General features: G+C 53.9%; 3 protein-coding genes across 6 annotated transcripts; 2 read left to right on the forward strand and 1 right to left on the reverse strand.

Annotated features, from left to right (window-relative positions):
• Positions 1-755: 755 nt before the first annotated feature.
• Positions 756-8,387, forward strand: Twnk (twinkle mtDNA helicase). 2 transcript variants are annotated; one of them, XM_038330791.1, is made up of 6 exons: positions 756-1,733; positions 2,854-3,880; positions 4,640-4,880; positions 5,286-5,393; positions 5,636-5,777; positions 7,272-8,387. In XM_038330791.1, exons 2-6 carry the CDS (start codon positions 2,977-2,979, stop codon positions 7,590-7,592), a joined length of 1,716 nt encoding a protein of 571 aa, XP_038186719.1. In that variant the 5' UTR covers positions 756-1,733; positions 2,854-2,976; the 3' UTR covers positions 7,593-8,387. The 2 variants fall into 2 exon arrangements, with proteins under 2 accessions (XP_038186719.1, XP_038186632.1); XM_038330704.1 differs by lacking the exon at positions 756-1,733 and having other exon boundaries at positions 1,914-3,880.
• Positions 981-2,001, reverse strand: Mrpl43 (mitochondrial ribosomal protein L43). The gene is made up of 3 exons (XM_038330906.1): positions 1,812-2,001; positions 1,609-1,715; positions 981-1,495 (listed from the first exon to the last, which is right to left on the reverse strand). The coding sequence occupies exons 1-3, from the start codon at positions 1,940-1,942 to the stop codon at positions 1,254-1,256; spliced, it is 480 nt and encodes a 159-aa protein (XP_038186834.1). The 5' UTR covers positions 1,943-2,001; the 3' UTR covers positions 981-1,253.
• Positions 8,388-10,275: 1,888 nt separating the features above from the next.
• On the forward strand, positions 10,276-21,743 carry Lzts2 (leucine zipper tumor suppressor 2). 3 transcript variants are annotated; one of them, XM_038313126.1, is made up of 5 exons: positions 10,276-10,927; positions 16,380-16,829; positions 18,267-18,926; positions 19,366-19,623; positions 20,455-21,743. In XM_038313126.1, the coding sequence occupies exons 2-5, from the start codon at positions 16,422-16,424 to the stop codon at positions 21,145-21,147; spliced, it is 2,019 nt and encodes a 672-aa protein (XP_038169054.1). In that variant the 5' UTR covers positions 10,276-10,927; positions 16,380-16,421; the 3' UTR covers positions 21,148-21,743. The 3 variants fall into 3 exon arrangements, with proteins under 3 accessions (XP_038169054.1, XP_038169069.1, XP_038169061.1); XM_038313141.1 differs by having other exon boundaries at positions 10,276-10,917; XM_038313133.1 differs by lacking the exon at positions 10,276-10,927 and adding an exon at positions 13,587-13,683.
• Positions 21,744-22,145: the final 402 nt, after the last annotated feature.

Below are 22,145 nucleotides of genomic sequence, written 5' to 3' on the forward strand. Positions count from 1 at the left end.
CCAAATCTCATTACAGATGGTTGTGAGCTCATGTGGTTTCTGGGAATTGAACTCAGGAACTTTGGGAGAGCAGGCAAAGCCATCTCTCCAGCCCAAGGGCTTATTTTTGTACAGAGAATTTGGGTTAGGAGTGCAGTTAGGATTACAGAAAGCTTGTTACTGGGACCTGCTCTGGGAATCTGAGTCGCATTGCTTCTGACACTAACCACTGAAAAATTTTATGTTCTGTTTCTGGTTTTAGAGTCAAAAGTAGGGCTTATGCATAAAATACGCATGCATTTTGAGCCAGGCACAGTGGTGCACACGCCTTTTAGTTGCAGCACTTGGGAGGTGGGTCTCTGATTTCAAGGCCAACCTGGTCTACACAGTTTCAGGACAGCCAGAGCCACATAGTGACACTCTGTCTTGGGGTGGGGGGAACCACCCTTTGAAGCATGACTCTGAGGGGCTGGAGAGATGGCTCAGATGGTTAAGAGCACTGGCTGCTCTTTCAGATGATCCAAGTTCAATTTCCAGAACCTACAAGGAGGCTCACAACTGTAACTCCAGTCCTAGGGCACCTTCCACCATTTTCTGGCCTCCAGGGGCATTCTCTGTCTGGTGCACAGACATATAAGCAGGCCAAACACCCATACATATGATAAATAAATAAACCTCCAAATGTGGTCTTAGGTAAGTTTTAATGACTTCAGTTTCTTTTCTTTCTTCCTGTTTGTTTTTCCAGACAGGGTTTCTCTGTAGCTTTGGAGCCTGTCTTGGAACTTACTCTGTAAACCAGGCTGGCCTCGAACTCAAGAGATCCGCCTACCTCTGCCTCCTGAGTGCTGGGATTAAAGGAGTGTGCCACCACCACCACCCGGCGACTTCAGTTTTCCAATCTGCACACAAACACAGATATAAGGTGACTTGCCCGATGCCAGACCACAGCAAGAGCAACAAGCATCACGAGTTCTTCAGAAGTCAACCTTGAGACCCTTCACTGCGTTTTGAAATCATAATTTTGACTTCAGAAAACGAGGACCCCGTTCAGCACTTGGAAGCCTTCTTACATGCCAGTTGCAAGGAGGCCAACAGAATCAGAATGAGATATTCATAAGGTCACTGTATCTAGCAGTGGACAACCGTAGCAATCAGCTCTTCTTTATCACGGGCCACGCCCCCTCCCCACCCCGATAGGTTCCATTATTTTGCCAGAGCTTGAAATCCGAAAGAGGAACCAATGCCATCGCTTCCACGGTCCAAAGCCTGGTTCTTTACTGTGCTTGTTCCAAAGCTGCAGCAGGATCCTGGAGTTCTCTGGGCCGCAGCCCGCCGAGAGCTGTCCGTTTGTTGGTGAAGGGGTGCCACTGGCCCTGGATGCTAGGGTTGTCGGTGTGGAAGGGCTTGCGGATGCGGATCACATCCAAGCCGGACTGGTTCGCCAGCTTCTGCACCAGTGACGTGATCTCCTCCACCGACTTGCTGTTGACATTTTCCTCGCGTACGGTCCCGTTAACTGGCAGAGGAACGTGGGAAAGAGTAGAAACCGTCAGGTCGGAAGTCAAAACAAGAAGAACCCGGAGGGCAAGCCTGGATCCCGCCCTGCCGCCCCAGCGAGGCCCCACTTACGGTATTCGGCCACTATTCTGGGCACGGCACACGGCCGCGGATTCACGTAGATTACGACCCCTGGGTTCCGTCGGGCGAAGTCAGTCACTTCGCGTTCCACGAACTCCCTGCGAGGCCCAGCGAAGGTGAGTGCGGTGACCCGGACCCAGTCCCGTCGTTTCCCGCGCCCCTTACCCCGATCCTCCCGCTTCCGTGGGCCTCACCTGGCGCCGCGGGACGAGGGCGCATCCCGACTGAGGCTGAGGCTGAGGCGCTGCAGTTGCTGCACGTATCGACCCAGCCCGTTATGGAGGACGCTCGTCAGGAAGCGGCTCGGGGTCCCGCGCGCGGTCATGGCTACCGCTTCGCAGCCCGGACGGCGAGAGGGCGGGCGGGACTAACCAGTGACTTCCGGTTCTGGGTTCACAGGCTCCCGGGAGAGTTTTGCTTCCGAGGTCACAGCAAGTGGCGCGTGCGGGCGACCCACGTTGCGGGCGAAAGGGTAGAAAGGAGAGCTGGGGGCTGGAGCGTGGATGTCCTGGAGCGCAGGGTAGAGCCTGGGGGGCAGTGAGAGCGCCGGGCTTCAGCTGTGACCTTCAGCTGAATGGAGGGTTCCCAGTGAGCGTTAGGTGCCGAGAAGAGCGCCTATTGTTGGGGTGGGTTCAGGCAGGATGCAGAGGGCTGTAGAGATGAGGATGGCGAGGAGAGTCCGTGGAGGGGTGTAGAGGTGAGGAGATGAGACAGAGAAGCCGTCTAGATTGAGGGACCGTAGAGGGTTCTAGAAGTGAGTTGGTGGCGAGAAGTTGTAAAGAGAGGGACGGAGACGTGAAAGGGTTGTGTAGATGAGCAGAGATGTGAAGTAGCAATGTACAGGCACCAAGGGAATTAAGCAGGGTGTTGGTAAGGCAGCAGTTTGAGGGGCAATAGGGAGAAGCCAGCTATCGGAAGTCCTGGGAGTGCCCTGTGGAAGGCTTCTAGGGTCTAGCCTAGTGAAGGCGGCACTCCAGACACCAAAAGTTTTTGCTGTAGAGGCATCCCACTCCATTAGGAATGTGGCCCCTGCTGCGATGTACACACCCCTTCCGAATCTTGCTGCCTCTGCGAGGGGAGTGGGTGAGTCGGAGGGGCCTGCCCCGAAGCTTGACCCCAGGCCCTCCTCGCAGAAGGTACAGGAAGGAGGCGCTCCCAGCCTTAGAGGTGCCAATGTCACCTGTGACTACAACTGAAATTCGCCAATATTTACGGGCCCATGGGATCCCGTTCCAGGATGGCCACAGCTGCCTTCGAGCACCAAGCCCCTTTGTTGGGTCTTCAGACATCAAAAACCAGAAGGATTCGACCGCTTCCTTCTGCCTCTTCATTGACAAGACCACAGGACACTTTCTCTGCATGACTAGCCTAGCAGAAGGGAGCTGGGAAGACTTCCAGGCCAGTGTGGAGGGACGAGGGGATGGAGCCAAAGAGGGAATACTGCTTACTGAGGGCCCGGAAGCTGAGGACAGAGAGGAGGTCCTGAGAATCTGGAATCGAGCTATCCCTCTCTGGGAGCTACCTGATCCTGAGGAGGCCAAGCTGGCTCGTATGATGTTTGGCCTGACCAAGGTGACAGATGACACTCTCCGGAGATTCAGCGTCCGCTATCTCCGATCTACTCAAAGTTTGGTCTTCCCTTGGTTCACCCCTGGGAGCGCAGGATTACGTGGCCTGAAGCTACTAGGGGCTGAAGATCAGGGGAATGGAGTACAGTATGTGGAGACCACCATTCCCCGGCCTGGTGCCTACCACAACCTATTTGGATTACCATTGATCGGCCGTCGAGATGCGGAGGTGGTCCTCACGAGCCGTGAGCTGGACAGCTTGGCCTTGAGCCAGTCCATGGGGCTGCCCACCCTTGCCCTACCCCGAGGAACAGTCTGTTTACCCCCACCTTTACTCCCTTACCTTGAACAGTTCCGTCGAATTGTATTCTGGCTAGGGGATGACCTTCGGTCCTGGGAGGCCGCCAAACTGTTTGCCCGAAAACTCAATCCCAAGCGATGCTCTTTAGTGAGGCCTGGTAACCAACAACCTCGTCCGCTGGAGGCCTTAAACCAAGGCTTAAGTCTTGCTCGTATTCTTCGTACTGCGCTCCCTGCCTGGCACAAGTCTATTGTGTCTTTCCGCCAGCTCCGGGAGGAGGTTCTAGGAGAGCTGTCAAATGTGGAGCAAGCAGCTGGGGTCCGCTGGAGTCGCTTCCCAGACCTCAATCGTCTCCTGAAGGGGCACCGGAAGGGCGAGCTCACGGTGTTTACAGGTGACTCACTAGGAAACCACTGTTTGGGGAGCTGGGGAGATGGCCTAGTACTTAAAAGCACTGGCTTCTTTGGCAGAGGATTCGAGTTCACTTCCTAGCACCCACACAGCTGCTCACAACTGTCTAGCTTCAGTTCCTGGGGATCTGATGCCCTCTTCTGACCTCTAAGGAGCCCAAGTATACATATGATGTACAGACATACAGGCAGATGAAACACTTATACCCATAAGATAATGTTAAAAAAAATCAGTTTTACAACTGGGCAGTGGTGGCACACGCCTTTAATTCCACTACTTGGAAGGCAGAGACAGGCAGATCTCTGAGTTCAAGACCAACCTGGTCTAGAAAGAGAGTTCCAGGATAGCAAAAGCTGTTATACAGAGAAACACTGCCTTCAAAAACTGTTTTGGGTTAAGGGTTAGACCATAGAGTGACAAAGGTATGTGGGTTTTGGTCACTGACTGTTCAATTTATTTTTTTTAGGTTTATTTATTATGTGTATGAATGTTTTGCCTGCATGTGTGCATGTGTGCATTGCACAACATGTGTACCTGGTGTCCTCAGAGGCCAGAAGTCATCATATGCCTTGGAACTGGACTTACAGATGGTTGTTAGCCATCAGCTGGGTGCTAGGAATCAAATCTAGGTCTCCTGCAAGAGCAACAAGTGCTCTTAAGTGCTGCTGCATCTCCAGCCCCCACGGACAGTGCTAAAAGGAGACTTCCCTCCTAACCCAGAGCTCTGTCATCCCCCCTATAGGGCCAACAGGGAGTGGAAAGACAACATTCATCAGTGAATATGCCCTGGATTTATGTACCCAAGGGGTGAACACACTTTGGGGTAGCTTTGAGATCAGCAATGTGAAACTCGCCCGGGTCATGCTGACTCAGTTTGCCGTGACACGGCTGGAAGAGCAGCTGGACAAGTATGAAGAGTGGGCAGACCGCTTTGAAGACCTGCCTCTCTACTTCATGACTTTCCACGGGCAGCAGAGCATCAAGTAAGATCTCCAAAGGCCACTTACTATCTATCTATCTGTTTACTTGAGACAGGGTCTCTCTAGGTAGCTCTGACTGCCCTAGAACTCACTCTGTAGACCAGGCTGGCTTCAAACTCACAGAGAGATCCACCTGTTTCTCCCTTCAGAGTGCTGGGATTAAAGGCGTGGACCACCATGCCTGGGCTTTCATTTTTGAGAGATCCCAATACACTGTGTTTTTTATTTCCTTTCCAGCCCCAGTGAGAGTGCTTTCCCAGTCTCCTTAGACAGGCTTGCAGTTTCCAAAGAGTGGGAAGTCAGAAGAGCAAATGATACCAGTGTTTTCCGGATGCAAGCTCTTCCCCCTGGAGGGGGTCCTGAGGCTGCTTGTAGTTGATTGTTTAAATTGCTGCTTCTATGTTCCAGGTCTGTAATAGATACAATGCAACACGCTGTCTACGTCTATGATGTTTGTCATGTGGTCATCGACAACTTGCAGTTCATGATGGGCCATGAGCAGTTCTCTTCCGACAGGTGAGTTCTTCCTGTCTAACTCCAGCGCTCTTGTCTTGTCATGAAGCTGACCTCTAGAGACAAGCATAGTCCTGTTACTTTCTGAGAGGTTTTGGCAGGGGGGAGTTGTCCAGGTACCTGAGTATGAGTCCTTAAGCAGAAGAGAGTGTAGTTGGGCTGGGATTGTTTATATGGAATGACTGGCTCAAGAGTTTGTGTATTTTCCTCCCAATAACTTCTTTCATTGCTGAATTTCATTGCAGGATTGCAGCTCAGGACTACATCGTTGGAGCCTTTCGGAAGTTTGCTACAGATAACAGCTGCCATGTGACTCTGGTCATTCACCCACGGAAGGAGGATGACGACAAGGAGCTGCAGACAGCTTCCATTTTTGGTTCAGCCAAGGTGAGTCGGCTTCCAGGCACTCAAGCTCTGAGGCGTTAGAGAGCAGGCGTAACTAGAGACAGTCTTCCTTCAGCCTAGTTCCTCAGGACTGCCCTGAAAAAGCAGGAGGCAGCACTTCTGGGGCCATGACATGAGGAATACATGGGCCAGGAATACAAGGGATTGTAGCTGGTTCTTTGCCATCTAGGAGCTCACATCTGTTAGTAAGGAAAGAGTGACATCATCATTGCAGCTCAGTGGGGTGAGAGCTATGATAGGCAGCACGAATACATGGTGAGCAGTCTGAGTCATCCTGTGACATCTGGGGAGACTTCTTGGTGGCTATACCAACAAGTCACTGAGGTTTCCAGACAATAAGTATCAGATTATCAAATAAATGGGAAGGCCTCCTGGGTCACACGGCCAGCTCCATCCCGAAGCCTCCAGTGGTATACCAAATTCCTTTTACATGTTAGGCCTGAGCTAGGCAAGGGGAGTTCAGGTTGAGGAGCAAAAATACGTTGCTTTGGAACAAACATGGAACAAGAATAATGCAGAAGTTTAAAAAAGAAAATTGGTGGCACTTTCTTTAGAGGATCAAAAGTGGTCTTGGCTCAGAGGTTAAGAGCATTGCCTGCTGTTCCAAAGGTCCTGAGTTCAATTCCCAGCAACCACGTGGTGGCTCACAACCATCTGTAATGGAGTCTGGTGCCCTCTTCTGGCCTGCGGACATACACACAGACAGAATATTGTATACATAATAAATAAATAAATAAATAAATAAATATTTAAAAATTCTTTAAAAAAAAAAAAGTGGTCCTTAGGGACGTAAAAGATGATTGGTAAGAATGTGCTGGGTAGATAGGATGATCCACTATAGAGGAGAGACATTGCAGGCAGAGGGAGCAGCACAGTCTGCGACAGCGGCAAGCTGGTTACAAGGCTGGGGTAGTCAGCAGCTCTAGTAGCAACTGTGATTCTTTGTTTAAAGAGCTTGGTGATAAGAGGTACTTTGCTCTTTCCCCATTATTTAAAAAAAAATTAATTGTGTAGGGTCTAGAGAGATGGCTCAGCACATAAGAGCACTAACTGCTCTTCCAGAGGACCCAGGTTCAATTCCTAGCACCCACATGGCAGCTCACGCTGTCTGTGACGCCACTTCCATGGGATCTGGCATCTTAATACATACCTACAGGCAAAATACCAATGCATATAAAATAAAAATAAAGTTTAGAAAAGTTTGTTTAATGTGTATGGGTATTTTGGCTGTATGTTTATCTTGCTTTACATGCATGTTGGTGTCCACAGAGGCCAGAAGGTGGCATTGGATTTCCTAGGACTAGAGTTACAGACGTAGGTACTGAGAATTGAACCTGGGTCCTCTGGAAAGCAGCCAGTACTCTTAGCCACTGGATCATCTCTTAAGCTTCACCTTTTCCTATTCGTGCCTCTCCTCCCTGAACCCTCAACCTTCCTTTTACTTGTATGTCTTCTTTCTCCTACCCTCTCCTACAGGCAAGCCAAGAAGCAGACAATGTTATGATCCTGCAGGATAGGAAGCTGGTGACTGGGCCAGGGAAACGGTATCTGCAGGTGTCCAAGAATCGCTTTGATGGAGATGTAGGTGTCTTCCCACTGGAGTTCAACAAGAGTTCCCTTACCTTCTCCATCCCACCGAAGAGTAAAGCCCGACTCAAGAAGATCAAGGATGACAATGGACTAGTGACCAAAAAGCCCTCTTCTGGCAAAAAAGGTGGTGGGCACCAGAACTCTGAGACTTGCTTAGGCCAGGACCCCAGTCCCTACCAGCCAGATACCACCAAGTCCTCAAGGTGAAAGCAGTGCATAGCTGCTTGCTAAAGTGAGCTTGATGGCCCAGGCTAACACAGACTCTTGGCCTTCTGCTAGGACTCCTCTCCCGTATAGTCCTGAGCTGTGGAACCTTCCCGGCCTAGGGCTGGGTTCTGTGATAAGAAAATTTAACTCAACAGTTATTGGGGGGCCTCCCATATGCTGGGTTTTTATTGTTTATTTTTATATATAGCACGGAAAAGACAAGGTCTGTTTCCAAAGAACCAGCAATTTGGTGACAGGAACAAGGCAAAGTGAAGAACGCTAGACTGCTCCCAGCCAGTTTCATTAAGCAGTCTAAAAAGGTGTGTGAGCAGAGTGCATGTGAGAACTGAGAGTAGGCCCTGGGAGCCGCTGGAGAAAGGATCCAGGCAGAGAAGCTACTAAAACCCGAGGTGGGAGTGAGCAGGTCAGACAATGAGGGCAGGCCTTGAACTGTCCTACAACAGGAGGCTTCTTGCTGAGAGTCAGCGTCCAGGCATTCAGAGACAAAGAGGGATGCAGTAGACACCAAGTGCCTCTGCTCTCTGCTCTTAGAGCCAGGCATGATGTAGCTGTACCTGTTAGAACTGATCCTAGGTACTTATCCCTGTATTCTCGGCCTCAAAGATGGGGGCTTCCTTCCAGTGGATTGCATCGCTGTAGAACCATGGAAAGCAGCTGTGAGCCCTCGGTGCCTGCCCCCTGGACACTGACTCCATTGTGTGCTGCCTCCGACAGCTGGAGTGAGGACTCTGGAGCCTTTTCCAGTTTGAATGAAACATTTCAGTTGTCTTTGTTTCCGTGCCTTTTTTCCTTTGTCCACCAGATGTCTCCCCAAACTAACTTGATTTCCTCTCAGAACAAATCCTTCCGCCACTTTAGCCTTTCCTGTCCCACTTCCAGCCGCTCCGATAGCAGGGAGAAGTACAGGATCTTCACATTCCACCCCTAAACATAGACCTTCCCTTGGCATAGGGGAGACAGGGTGGTGTGTTAGCTTTCCTGAGGACAGCATAACATTCCTGACCCCTTGTGTGGGTAAGTGGGCCACATACCCAGGCCTTGCCTGACCAGCTGTCCTTACTCCTGAGAGCCATTCACATCTCTCAGTGTAGACTCAAGAATGAGCCCTAGCTGGGTGTGGTGGTGAATGCTTTTAATTCCTGCACCTGGGAGGTAGAGGCAGGAAGATCAGGAGTTCAAAGCTCTCCTAAGCTACACAATTCAAGGCCAGCCTGGGCTACTAAAATCCCATCTCAAAAACACAGTGGGCTTATTCTTGTCTCTAATCCTCTACCCTCAGCGTTTCCCTCTGGAATCCTCCCATTTCTCCCTGTGTGCTAGAACTCCTGGGGATTTGTTGAAAAATGCAGAGCTTAGGGGTTTCTCTCTCCCCTGCCTTCACATGTTTGCAGTTCTGGAGTCTGTTGGGATATGATATGGATTCCTCAGTGTAACAAGCACCACAGAGGACTGGAAGAAGTGACCCACAGACTGCCGGCATATTGCTAAATGACCCTTTTATCTTATTTCCTCTGATACCCTGAAGTACCAATTTCAAGATGATCAGACTGGGGGTGCTGGAAGGCCTCTGCTTCAGGTATAGGGGAGATAATTTTACTCCCTTTTCAAGTCAACCCAAGAGGAAGCTTTTAGAACTAGAGGGAAGAGTTCAGGGTTTCCTGAGAACTCTAGCCATAAAGAGCTGAAACAAATTTTTGCAAAGCTGTTGTTGGTGGGGAAGAATCTGGGGTGGGGGTAGCTCCTCCAGGGTCTGCCTTCTTGGGGGTCTCTCCCAGACTGGCTGGAGCCAGGCCTCTCTAATCCTGCAGTAATCATTCCCAGCAGTTGGCTGCTCTGGGCCTCATCCAGGGTCTGAAATATTTAAGTCAGCCATGCCTTCCAGATGTACAGAACGAGACCATTTCTACCTCTAAGGGCATGGACTCCATAGTCTGCTTGTCCTAGAATGCCTGATTTGTTCTCAAAACCCTTCACTTGGGAGGTTGTGCGGGCTGCACAATCAGCACTGAGAAACAGATACATATTTGCCTGTTTGATTTGCTCCACCCTCTGAGCAGACACCCCCACACAGCTCAAACCAGAATGATGAGGAGGAGGAGGGGAAGCTAACACACCCGGTACACAAACACATTCCACTCCATACCTGCCTCAAACTCCCCACAGCGAGAGCTGACACCAGGTATGTTCAGGAGCTATTGGGGCCTAGAAGGCAGGAAGAGGTCAGTCCCTATGTCCTGCGTGTAAAGTCCCTAGGAGCCACTGTCTATCCACACACTCAAAGAAAGCGGCTTGAGGACGAGACACGTGATTCTGTGTTTAGTTGACTTTAAGAAAGGTCTGGCCCAGCAGGGTCAAATTAGATCTGTAGCTCTGTTTTCAGACCACCACCCTGTGGCATGGCTGTCAGGAGGGGCAGCTTTAGGTCTCCAGCAGCTGATACTGGGGGTGGATTTGAGAAGAGACCAAACTCACCTTGGTCTCCTGCAGTCCAGCTACACAGGCAGTGGGTATAGCTCAGGTAATTAAACTTAAGCCTTTCCACAGTACCTGGTATGCTAGGGAGGAAGGGAGCCATTGGTACCTCCCTGAAACACAGGCCAACTTCCTGTTTGTGCCTGTGGGTGGGACCTTAGGAACCTAAGGGAAGCCTAGCCATGCCCTATAGGGGGCCAACACTTGCAGTTTTCTCACCTGGGTTGATAACTACTCCAGAGAAGAGGGCGGTACTATTTCTGCTAGGACAGTCTCAGAAAGCCCCAGTGTGCGCGGGCGTGTGTGTATGTGTGTGTTTGTGTGGGGGGAAGGTTTATGAAACTCGAGAGTTCTTTGTCTGCTTCACAGGGATTTTCCCTCTTCTGGTTGTGGGCAGAGTGGACCAGATTGAGTTCCCTACAGAGAAGGAGAGGGTGACAGAGAAAAGCTTTATGGCCCTTAGTTAAGGCAGCCAGGTAGCTTAGCTATCGGTCATATCAGTCCTCCCCCCCAGGTCAAAAGTCAGTATGCTGTGCAATCAAAAGGCCAGAGCTTAGACCACCGTCAGGCCTCTTTTGGGCTGGGTACTGGGTCGGACTACTTTTGGGTTGGTACTAGGTTGGTTGTTGGGGGTGCGGGGCAGACCACTCCCCTCTCTGGGTGGGGGGGCGCGGCTTCAGCCGCCCCGCCCCACTCTTCCAGGTCCGGCCTGGCGGGAGCCGGGAGCGCGGAGCCGGGAGCCCGGAGAGGGCTGGAGATCCAGAGTTCTCTCGAGGCGAGGAAGTAGGCACGCTGGAGCCGGAGCCCGGCCAAAGTGGGAGCAGCGGCGCAGGTGACGCTGGGTGAGTGGTGGGGCGGACGGGGTGCAGGAACTCCGGCCTCCCGCACATCCTCGCTCTGGAGAGAACTTTCCCCATTTTGAGAAACGGGATTGGGATGAGGAAAGGGTCCGCACTCTATGGAGCGCAGGCGAAACCTGAAAAGCAAACGGACAGGGAAACTCACACAGACGCACCAACATACACTCTTGCATAGACCCATGCAGTCGCCGAGGACGCGAACACACGTGCGCTCAGGAAAGGACAAGCAGAGCGAGATCCCGTGGCAGTCCTAGAGGCAGTGCCACCGGCCCGCGCGACCCCTGTAGAGGTGGACACTGAGTTTTTCTGCCTGAGGCTGAGGGAAAGGGGCCGCCCCGAGATTGTCGGCGGGGGCGGGCGGGGTTTGTCGCATCAGGCGGTTCCTGCTTCCCGGCCGCTTGCCTGCAGGTGAATAGCAAGGCGTAAACAGGCGCTGAGCACGTGACTGCTTCGCAGACCGGTGGGCAGTGCTCCCCTAACCCTGTCTATGCAGGGATGCTCCTCTCATCCACCTCTCCCCCACTCCTGGCATGTGTGCTTCGCCCTGTACAGGGCTTTATTCCGTACTCCACCTGGCATGGTGATAAACCCACTCACCCAGAATGGGCGCTTAAGGCCCCCGGGGGCTTGGGTGGTACCGGAGGCCGGGAGAGTGTTGGATGGGGTGGGCTTACTTGGACTCCTTGCCTTCCGCCTCACTAACACATTCTCGGAACCCGCATCCTTGAAAGGTATCCGAGAGAGGACCTTGATGGCCCCGGACAGCTGTCCCGGTCTCATACACCCAGCTCCGGGAGCAGCTGACCATAGGTCCTCTTCCTCCCACCACCAAGACTTGCAGGACTGGGCACAAAAAGCCCACCCATGCCGGAGGAACAGCCTCCCCTCGCCCCTTACCCCTCACCACGGAGAATGCATAAGAGTAAATATAGCCTTAAACCCTGATGGGAGTTTGCCTTCAATGGGAGGAAGAAGGACCAGATCTCCTTCTCAGAAAATGAAGGAGGGGGCTGCTGCCATAGGCCTCTCTCCCTTGCCGGCCTCCACCCTTCATCCCCTACCCCTCACCCCGCCACACGCTGAGCCCAGCTGCTGCCTGAGATTCTGGGCAGGCGGCCAGAAAGGGGAGGAGGCTCCCGGTGCCCCAGAAGGCAGGGATCAGGGCAAGGCCAGAGGCGGGGGGTCTCCACTGGGGAGAGGGGTTCAGTCTCTCCTTAAGAAGCTGAGGGACTGGAGTGAGCCTGAGGGTGGCTGGGCTGTGTTTCCCTTTCCAGGGAAAAAGAAAGAAAAACAACCCTTTCCATGGGAGCTAAAAATAGAGCTGAGAGCCGGCCAGGCTGTGGCCTGGCAGTGTTGGGGGGGGGGGGGAATGTTTCTTCCTGGGGCTGAGCCCAGCTCTGACAGGCCTTGGCCCTGAGGGGCAGGGGGGGACAGCGGGGAAAGGAGGGTGGCCTTGCCAGAGGATGTGAATGTCAGCTGACCTGACCAGGTCACAGAGACCCCTCAGGGAAAGTGGGTAGTTTGTGAATATGATGTAAGAAGTTGTCTGAGTGGCTGAATACCGCCGGCTGTGCATGGAAAAGGGTTGGTTGGGAGACTAAGTGTATTTTAAGACTGTGACTGGATGCAGAGGACGCTTGTGGAGGGTGCACGACAGGCATGAAGCACCAAGTCTTCTGCGAGTTGGCCCGAAGGATTATGGAATGAAGGAATATGGAACCACGTGACGGATGAGACAGAGATTGTGGCTGCCTGAGACAGAATGTGGGAAAGGTCGTGTGGGTGTTAAGACTGTTGTTTTCGAAAGGGTAAAAATATTTGTGACCCTGAGAAAGACTTTGGGATGTCTGCTGTGGAGCCAGTGTAGGTTTGAACCATTCATTCTTGCGATTATTGGGGGCCAGGTCCCTCCCCTTTGAGCAGCGCGACCTTTCTCATAGCAAATGACCCCAAGTTAGGCTGGAGAGCCTGGAGCCACGCCAGGGACAAGCCTAGGCTCGCGACCTGAGGGCGCTGCTCTGGGAAGGGAGTGGGATTGGTGGGGGGCTTTGGGTGGGGGGGGGCGGTAGCTGATAAGGTACTGGAAGGGGCCGCCAGGTGGCGCCGCTTCTGCAAATCCTAGTGTGTGACCTCCAAGCCTTCTGGGGGTGGGACAGACAGCGACTGAGCCAGTCCCTCAACTTGTGCCCGGGAGCCGGCAACCGGAGAGGGACGGCTGACCCTCGGCCTCCTCTTGGACCGGGAAGCTGGAGACTGGGGAGGGAAGCTTCGTCTAGAGAAGGGGAGGGGGAGGGGCGGGCGCCGCGCCTTGGCTCTTTGTGCTGGAACAATGACCAGCTGCCGCCGGCCCTCGGGCCCCGGCAGGGACAGACGATGACCCGCTCGACGAATCTCGAGCCGACCGAGTCACCCAACACAAATGCACTCATGGGGGCCACTCTGGGAGGGATCCTGGGCGCCACCGTGCAGCCCCTGCGTGCGCCCTGGCGGGCACGCGTGACGTGGGGTGCTTGCGCGTCTCCGCGCCCCGGGGCGGGGACGCCCCTCGGACCCCTCCCCCGCTCCGCGCGCACCGCCCACTCGGGCCGGGCGGGGGCTGGACGGGGCCGGGGGCGCCGGCTAGGCGGAGGCGGGGCCGAGCCGGGCAGCTCCGAGTGGCCGCGCGCGGGCTGGAGCGGGCGGCGCGCCTGTGGAGTGCTGGGGCGGCCCGGGGCTGAGCATGGAGCAGCGCGGCGGAGGTGAGGGGGCCAGGGCTCAGGGTGCCCCAACTTCTAAGCGATGCGGTCTGGTGGGGAGGTGGCATTCCACAGACGGCCCCAGTTCATGGAAGGAGCGGACAGTTGTGGGTGGGCCGGGGGTGGGGGGACTCCCGGCTTTCAGGCTCGGAAGGGGAACTCGTGATCCCAGACCGGATCCCGCTTGACTGGTCTCTGGAGTTTGAGTGTGTGTGTTGGGGGGACTTTCCCCAACTCTCCAACCCCCAACCCTGAGGTCAGAGAGTTGGGACCTGGGCCAGACTCGTCTCAGGCCCTGGCGCCGCCCCAGGCTTCAAGACTCCCAGCCCGCTGCGGGGATGGGGGGTGCAGGGGTCTGTGTACCAGAGTCATAGGTCAGGGAGTGCTGGAAGAACCAGGGGTTCATTTTTCCCACAACCACAAACGCATTTCTCAAAATGGAGCCGCTTGCCCCTCCTTCTCTCTTGGGCCTCAAGAGCGGGAGCCAGGCTGGCTAGGCCTGGCTTTCCAGACTCCTGGCCCAGCTTTACATCCCTCTGGCTTTAAGGGCCCTTGCCTGCGTGGCTTCTGCGACCCTAACTCATGGGTCTGTCTTTAGCTCCCTGTGCCTGAGCCTCTTGGCCTCTTTGTCTCTTGACTTCTGGTCTCTGTCTCTCCGAGTGACTACTGCGGCCCTTGCCCATGCTTCTGGGTCTCACTCTCTGTGTACCCCGAAGTGGGGAACTATAAACAGGGGTGCCAGCGCATTCCCACTCTTCGCTCCACAGTGTGGACCCACTCTATCCCCGAACGGGACCTTGTGGGGGCAATCTCAGCTCCTAGCCCTACAGAGAGATGTGTGATTGCTCCTGGATCCAGTTCACTTACCACCCTAGCTCCCAGCAACTCCTTCCTCAGGCTGGACTCCTGTGATTCCCGGTGTCTTAAAACTTGGGGACACTTAATGGGGAGCAGTACCGAAAAAACAGATGGGGTAAGGGGATCAGAACTGTGGGCTCACCTTTCCTCTCACCCCTAAATTTGGGGGAGAGGGGAAGGTCTTAAAAAGGGGGAACTGGCTTTCCACCCAGGTGGTCTTGAATGTCACCCAGGTCCCAACCTCCCCCCAGGAATGCTCACTCATACAGATTACGCCAAATGTGCTTTTCACACACCGTCCTTTCCGTTCACACGCTTGTGTAAGATATACACATAGTGATTCGTGTTAACCATCCTGGCAGAAATGAAGATGTTCTATAGGGACACTTGTCTCTCAATCTTTGGGAGGCTTGTAACAATGCACCCCAAAGTCTTGAGGATTTCCTTAGGAATTCCATACTGAGAGAAGAAAATGGCTCTTGAGGTTGGGTGACTTCATCTGACTTGGGACATAGACAGTGACTCCACTTTTGGTGATATTCACACAAAAACACACATATGTGAATATTCTGGTCTATCTATCCAAACTTTTTTTTTTTTGGTCATATAGTCACATTCAGACCCCACAGATTCATTTGTTACACATACATTAATAACTTTTGTGTACTTTCTAAGTAATAAAACTCAGTCTTGTGAGACATAAGAAGTCACACATACATCTGGCCGTGGTTTTACAAAGTTTAGGATCCCAGGACTCTGAAAGCTGAGGCAGGAGGATTCATGAGTTTGCCTGTGCTACCACTGCTGTTTTAGTTGTGTCCCCCCACACACGTGTGTACTGACACCCGCCTAAACACACATTCACCCTCTGCGTATTTTCACGCATGCTATTCATTTTTATGTTCCTGTACATATGCTCACACCCACAAGCAAGTGCAGGCACTCTTATGGAATTCTCTGTCCCCTCTTGGCCCCTGCTCCACATGATGACTTCAGCAGATGCTTAAGACTTGGTCATCAGCAGCCTTGGGACTGGGAGGGAGTTCCGGGTGGAGGCCTGCTGTCCCTTCCAGGAAGGGGCAAGACTGAGGGAAGTGGAACCATCTTACTGAGATCCTCCCAGGGGTGGTAATGGGCTTCTGCTCCAATCCCATAGGGGTGCTCTGAAGATCAACTAAAGCAGGAAGGTTTGTAAAGGTGGACACTTGGACAGGTCCTATGTAGGCTCCCTTAGTCCTAACTGAGTGGATGGCAGAAGCTAGGAGTTGTCATGGAAACAAGTGTAATCAGCATTTACCTCTGGGAGGTAGGAGACCCCAGAGGGCACCTGTGGGTTCCTAAGGCCTGTAAGATTTCCTGTTTGGCCAGCTCCACCCTTGCCGCCTCTGTGTCTGGGAGAAACTGAGGCCCAGCAGGTGGGAGGCTGGACACTGCCTCGCTTTGGCTCTTTGTTCCTTAATTACCATCTGAGCTGGTGATTGCATCCTTGACGTGTTCTCTGCCCAAACAGCCCAGGAATGAGGCCAGCTGTCCCAGGAGAATAGGGACCTGTACTAGGAGCTAGTAGTTAGGGATCTCTGTCCAATCCGTGTCTTGGCCTTCATAGGGGAGGCAGATTTGGGCTTAAGACTGAGTCTTTCCTGGCAGAGAACCTGCATAACCTCCTAGGTCTCCCATTCCTTCATCTTCTCTGTTTGAATTATTCCTTAGCCTTGTCCAGACTAGAGTTAGGAAGTGTTACTGTGTTGGGAGTGCTCTGTCTGGAGGAGGGGGTCAGGAGAAGGCCTGTCGGGGGAGAGTACTCAGGTGCAGGGACTCTGACACCAATGCCCTGCTCGCAGGTTGCCCTGGAGGCCCCTGGCCAGGCCTGAGCCTCTGCCACCATGGCCATTGTGCACACTCTGCCAGTGCCACTGGAGCCCGCACGTGAGACAGCCACTGCCCCACAAGCTCCAGCAATGGGTAGCGTGAGCAGTCTTATCTCAGGCCGGCCCTGTCCCGGGGGATCTGCTCCTCCACGCCACCATGGTGTCCCTGGGCCCACCTTCTTCCGCCAGCAGGATGGGCTGCTACGGGGTGGCTACGAGGCTCAGGAACCACTCTGCCCAGCTGTGCCACCCAGGAAGGCTGTCCAAGGCACCAGCTTTACCTATATCAATGAGGACTTCCGGACAGAGTCACCTCCCAGCCCAAGCAGTGATGTTGAAGATCCCCGAGAGCAGCGGGCAAACAATGCCCACCTCCGTGGGCCCCCACCGAAGCTCATCCCAGTCTCTGGAAAGCTGGAAAAGGTAAGGGCCAGCCTTCTTGGGAGGATCTGGGTGGAGTCAGAAGCCCCTTAGGGAAGCTAGAATTTGCATATATAGAGCAAAGAATGTGGTCTGTCTCAGCTCTCCTGGCTCAGGAACATTCACCCTGTCTGAGTCCCATTTCTGTGTCTGTATAGTTATGGTTATAGGCTAATTTTTGTAGGCTCCTGTTAGAATCAGTACTTAGTGTAGTACCCAACACCTTCAAGCGAACGATATTAGTTGCTTCGATTATTTCTCTACATAGTCCTTGGCTATGCTGGAACTTACTTTTTTTTTTTTTTTTTTTTTTTTTTTTTTGGTTTTTCGAGACAGGGTTTCTCTGTAGCTTTGGAGCCTGTCCTGGAACTAGCTCTTGTAGACCAGGCTGGTCTCGAACTCACAGGGATCCGCCTGCCTCTGCCTCCCGAGTGCCGGGATTAAAGGCGTTCAGCACCACAGCCAGCCTAGTTGCTTCAGCTATTACTACACAGATGGGAGTGTGTCGGGTGTCTTCGGGCAGAGCCTTTAACTCTAGCCGACCTCCACTTCCTCAGTATTTTGCTTGCATGGCTATTGTAATGACTAAAAAAGAGCACTTTGAATTACTTAACATGAGTGGACATTTAGGAGGTCTGCTGTTAGTGGGAACAATTGTTTTTACTTTATAGGGGTTGAGAGCCCTGTGTGGGAAGGGTGGAAAATCTGACAGGGTTTGGGGCTTGAAGAGATGAGGAGATGGCTCAGTGGTGATGTGCCTGCTGTACTAGCATAAGGACCTGAGTCCAGAGCCCCAGCACCCACGTAAAGAGCTGGACTTTACGGCTCAGGACTGTGATCTCAGCACTTGTGAGGCAAGAGACTCTCAGACCCTGAGACTTGCTGGCCAGTCAGTCTCGCTGAATTGGTGAGCTCCAGGGTCAGTCAGAGACTTATCAAAAATTGGGGAAAGCAACCAAGGCAGCCTCCTGACTTTCACATCTGGCCTCCACACACGGGCACCCCTGTGCGCGTACACACGTGGAGTAGCGTTTTGAAAGATCAAGCAAGCAAGCTGGGCTTGGTATCTCACACCTGTACTCCCACTCTTTAACAGGCAGATGCCTTGCTCGTATTCAGGTCTAGCCCTGGGGATACATAGTGAGTTTCAGGCCAAAGAGGAAAACCCTGCCTCAAACCACTAACAAAAATAAAAAAATTTTTTAAAAAAAGAAAAGAGCTGGAGAGATAGATGGCTCAGCTGTCAAGAGCCACTGCCTGCTCTTCCAGAGGTCCTGAGTTCAATTCCTAGCAACCACATGGTGGCTCACAGCCACCCATAAGGAGATCTGGTGCCCTCTTCTGGCATGCAGGCAGGACACTGTATACATAAATAAATCTTTAAAAAAAGAAAGTGATCGTGCAGATTATCCTCACGTGTCACGTGGTCCCTCATTTCAGAACATGGAGAAAATCCTGATCCGGCCAACAGCCTTCAAGCCAGTGCTACCCAAACCTCGGGGGGCACCATCCCTACCTGGCTTCCTGGGTCCTCGAGCCGCTGGGCTGTCTGGGAGTCAGGGCAGCCTGACACAGCTGTTTGGGGGGCCAGCCTCCTCCTCCTCTTCCTCTTCCTCCTCTGCTGCTGACAAGCCCTTGGCACTCAGTGGCTGGGCCAGTGGCTGCCCATCCGGGACACCATCAGACTCTGGTCGCAATTCTTTATCCAGCTTGCCCACCTACAGCACCGGAGGTGCTGAGCCGACCACCAACTCCCCAGGTGGGCACCTGCCCTCCCACGGCCCCAGCCGAGGGTCACTGCCTGGTCCAGCCCGAGGGGTCCCTACTGGGCCCTCCCACTCGGACAGTGGACGATCCTCCTCCAGCAAAAGTACGGGTTCCTTGGGGGGCCGTGTGGCTGGGGGTCTCTTGGGCAGCGGTGCCCGGGCCTCCCCTGGCAGCAGTTCCGGTGGAGACCGCTCTCCGCCCCCTCCGCCCCCTCCGCCCCCTTCGGATGAGGCCTTGCTACACTGTGTCCTGGAAGGGAAGCTTCGAGACCGAGAGGCAGAGCTGCAGCAGCTGCGGGACAGTATGGAGGAGACTGAGGCTCCTGTGTGTCAGGTGCGGCCCGAGGCAGGCCTGGGGTGGGGTGGTGGAGCACCCAGAGGCCTAGAAACAACTCTTGAAGCATTGCTCTTGGGGAGGGAGAGGATGAAGACCTTGTGTGACACCCCCAAGGTTTTTAGCTTAACCTCCGAAGGAGTAAGGAGACAGGGTTCGTGAATTGGATCCAGCACTGGCTCCGAGTGTCTGTTGACGCTTGAGCAAGTTTCTTAACATCACCAAACCCCAGTTTCCCCGTCTAAATGGGGATAGTTCTGACTCCCTAGGGGGATTATTAGGAAGGGTTGTATTAGTGCTTGCTTTTACTGATGTCATAATATGCTGGATTTGTGTGCTCTTCCCTCCTTCAGCCCAGGCAGGGAGTCACCTTAGCACTAGAGGCTAGAGCTCAGGATCCGAGGCACCTGACGGTTTCTAGCCTGCCTTCTTTCTCTAGGCGTTTGGGGCGCGGCAGAGGCACTGGCCCCGGGAGCGGGAGGACTGTGCCGCCCAGGCGCAGCAGGCCACACAGCGTGTCCAGCGGGCCCAACAGCTGCTGCAGCTGCAGGTGTTCCAGCTGCAGCAAGAGAAGCGCCAGTTGCAGGATGACTTCGCACAGCTGCTGCAGGAGCGAGAGCAGCTGGAGCGCCGCTGCGCTACCTTTGAGCGGGAGCAGCGGGAACTCGGGCCGCGGCTGGAGGAGACCAAATGGGAGGTACGCAAGATTAGGTGCTGGGCAGGCTGGAGGGGCCACACTCTGTGACCCCGGGTAGCTACCCTAGAGGGTCTGCCCTTCCTTATCCTTCTGGGTTGGGGTTTTCCCGTGCCTCCATGTTGGACCTCACGGGTCTGATCTGGTGCCCACAGAGCTAAGTGGCATTGCCTTCTCTATTAGGTTGGTACTGTCAATACCTCCATGAATGAGGAAACCCGAGTCAGAAAGGGCTGGAGCCTTGAGTTAAACTAGCAGGAGCTGGGATGAGCTACAAACCCAGGCAGCTGGTTTTTTTTTTTTTTGTTTTTTTTTTTTCTTTTTTCTTTTTTTGGTTTTTCGAGACAGGGTTTCTCTGCAGCTTTTTTAGAGCCTGTCCTGGAACTAGCTCTTGTAGACCAGGCTGGCCTCAAACTCACAGAGATCCGCCTGCCTCTGCCTCCCGAGTGCTGGGATTAAAGGCGTGCGCCACCACCGCCCGGCTCCAGGCAGCTGGTTTTTAATGCCTGTTCTTACCCAAGATGCCTTTCACCTGTCAGTGTGGCCGTTGTCCTTGACTTACCCACACGACTCTTGCAGTACCCGCCATCCTTTCCCAGCCTAGGCAGTGCCTCGGTGTCAGGATACCAGCATCGAAGAGAGAGGATCTGGGTTTCCTCTCTCTTTCGCGTCTTACTAGAGTGTAACTATGAGTGTGTCACTAGGCTCACATCCTGCTGTGCCTCTGTGTAAACAGGGAGATAGCAGCTCCTCTCATTGAATGCCCAGCGTGGTACCCAGTGCTCAATATCCAGAGAGGCCTCACCGTCCTCCTTCACTTCTTTCTACCCACAGGTGTGCCAGAAATCCGGTGAGATCTCCCTGCTGAAGCAGCAACTGAAAGAATCTCAGGCGGAGCTGGTACAGAAGGGCAGCGAGCTGGTGGCGCTGCGGGTGGCCCTTCGAGAGGCCCGGGCTGCCTTGCGGGTCAGTGAGGGTCGGGCCAGGGGCCTGCAGGAGGCAGCCCGAGCTCGGGAGCTCGAGCTGGAGGCCTGCTCCCAGGAGCTACAGCGGTACCGCCAGGAGGCTGAGCGGCTCCGGGAAAAGGCTGGGCACTTGGATGCTGAGGCAGCGGGACTCCGGGAACCCCCTGTACCCCCGGTGCCCCCGGCCACCACTGACCCTTTCCTCCTGGCAGAGAGTGATGAGGTTAAGGTGCAGCGGGCAGCAGCTGGGGCAGGGGGGAGCCTGCGGGCTCAGGTGGAACGACTGCGCCAAGAGCTACAGCGGGAACAGCGGCGAGGAGAGGAGCAGCGCGACAGCTTTGAGGGGGAGCGGCTGGCCTGGCAGGCGGAGAAGGAGCAGGTGATCCGCTACCAGAAGCAGCTGCAGCACAACTACATCCAGATGTACCGGCGCAACCGGCAGCTGGAGCAAGAACTGCAGCAGCTCAGCCTGGAGCTGGAGGCCCGTGAGCTTGCTGACTTGGGCCTGGCTGAGCCAGCCCCCTGCATCTGTCTGGAGGAGATCACTGCCACTGAAATCTAGAGCTTGGCAAGGGGCGAGCCACAGGACCACTTGGGTCCCCGGATCCACTGAGCACTCCAGGTCCCAGAGCCAAAGGGCCTCTGCCAAGCGTTCGGGTGGCCTTGTGACTTGAGTTCCGTTTCGCTGTCACCCAGAGGCACCTACATACGCCACCATTTCACTCCCCGGCTGTCAGCGCCACTGCCAGCCTTGTTTGCTCACAGATGTTTGCCAGCCCACCCCAGCTGGGAAGAGAAAGGGGCTACCCCATCTCCACATTCTACCTGCCTGAAGCCAGAGAGAGCCAGATGGCACCAGCTGTTCCAGATGTGCCTGCCCCCAACATGCCCACGAGGAGGGGCGGGGCTAGGACTGGGGTCTGATCCCCGTGTCCAGCTCTGCAAGCCCCTTCTGGGCTGAGGGGGCTGAAGTCAGACCAAAGGAAGAACCCAGCAATGTCTTGTTTATTTGTTTTTGTGACCAAGCAGCCCCTCCTGTTACCAGGTTTCTGGCCTCGTTTTCACTTGTATATTTTTCATATGTAAATTTCTTGTACAAACCCAAAGAAAACATTTTAAAATTTTTTGTTTTTAAAAAAAAAGTATGCTGGATAAAGAGCCACAGGGAACTTGTCTGACATCTGTCCGGGACATCCGTCCCCTCTGCTTGCTGGCTACTCCTCCACCTCATGAAGTTCTTACAGGGAGGAAGGGTAATAAGGCTAACCCAGCAGAGTCAGAGGTCCTCGTGGACCACAATGTGAGTCTTAACCAGGTTTGAGGAGTTAGAAAAGCTTTCCATCCTGTTCTTTGCACTGAATGCTGCTTGAGACTGGGGAATGGATGCAGTGACCTCCTTGAGGACCCTCAGAGTTTAAGCCCCTCAGAGTATGGGAAGCCAGAGGCATCATCAAAAAGCCTCACAACTTCAGACTTGAGGTTCTCTGTCCCCTCACTGTGAAGTGGTCCAGGACCAGGGAATGCAAATGACACAGTTCCCAACTAGAACCTTGTCCTTGG

This window comes from Arvicola amphibius, chromosome 1 (assembly GCF_903992535.2).
Source record: "Arvicola amphibius chromosome 1, mArvAmp1.2, whole genome shotgun sequence".
NCBI lineage: Eukaryota > Metazoa > Chordata > Mammalia > Rodentia > Cricetidae > Arvicola > Arvicola amphibius.

Bases quoted from the DNA above. Each gene is read 5' to 3' on its own strand.
- Mrpl43 (XM_038330906.1), bottom strand. From the start codon at position 1,942: ATGACCGCGCGCGGGACCCCGAGCCGCTTCCTGACGAGCGTCCTCCAT. The intron at 1,716-1,811 runs GTGAGGCCCACG...TGGGCCTCGCAG, and splicing joins CCCTCGTCCCGCGGCGCCAG to GGAGTTCGTGGAACGCGAAG. The intron at 1,496-1,608 runs GTAAGTGGGGCC...TTCCTCTGCCAG, and splicing joins CAGAATAGTGGCCGAATACC to TTAACGGGACCGTACGCGAG.
- Twnk (XM_038330704.1), top strand. From the start codon at position 2,638: ATGTGGCCCCTGCTGCGATGTACACACCCCTTCCGAATCTTGCTGCCT. The intron at 3,881-4,639 runs GTGACTCACTAG...TCCCCCCTATAG, and splicing joins CGAGCTCACGGTGTTTACAG to GGCCAACAGGGAGTGGAAAG. The intron at 5,778-7,271 runs GTGAGTCGGCTT...CCTCTCCTACAG, and splicing joins CCATTTTTGGTTCAGCCAAG to GCAAGCCAAGAAGCAGACAA.
- Lzts2 (XM_038313126.1), top strand. From the start codon at position 16,422: ATGGCCATTGTGCACACTCTGCCAGTGCCACTGGAGCCCGCACGTGAG. The intron at 18,927-19,365 runs GTGCGGCCCGAG...TTCTTTCTCTAG, and splicing joins CTGAGGCTCCTGTGTGTCAG to GCGTTTGGGGCGCGGCAGAG. The intron at 19,624-20,454 runs GTACGCAAGATT...TTCTACCCACAG, and splicing joins TGGAGGAGACCAAATGGGAG to GTGTGCCAGAAATCCGGTGA.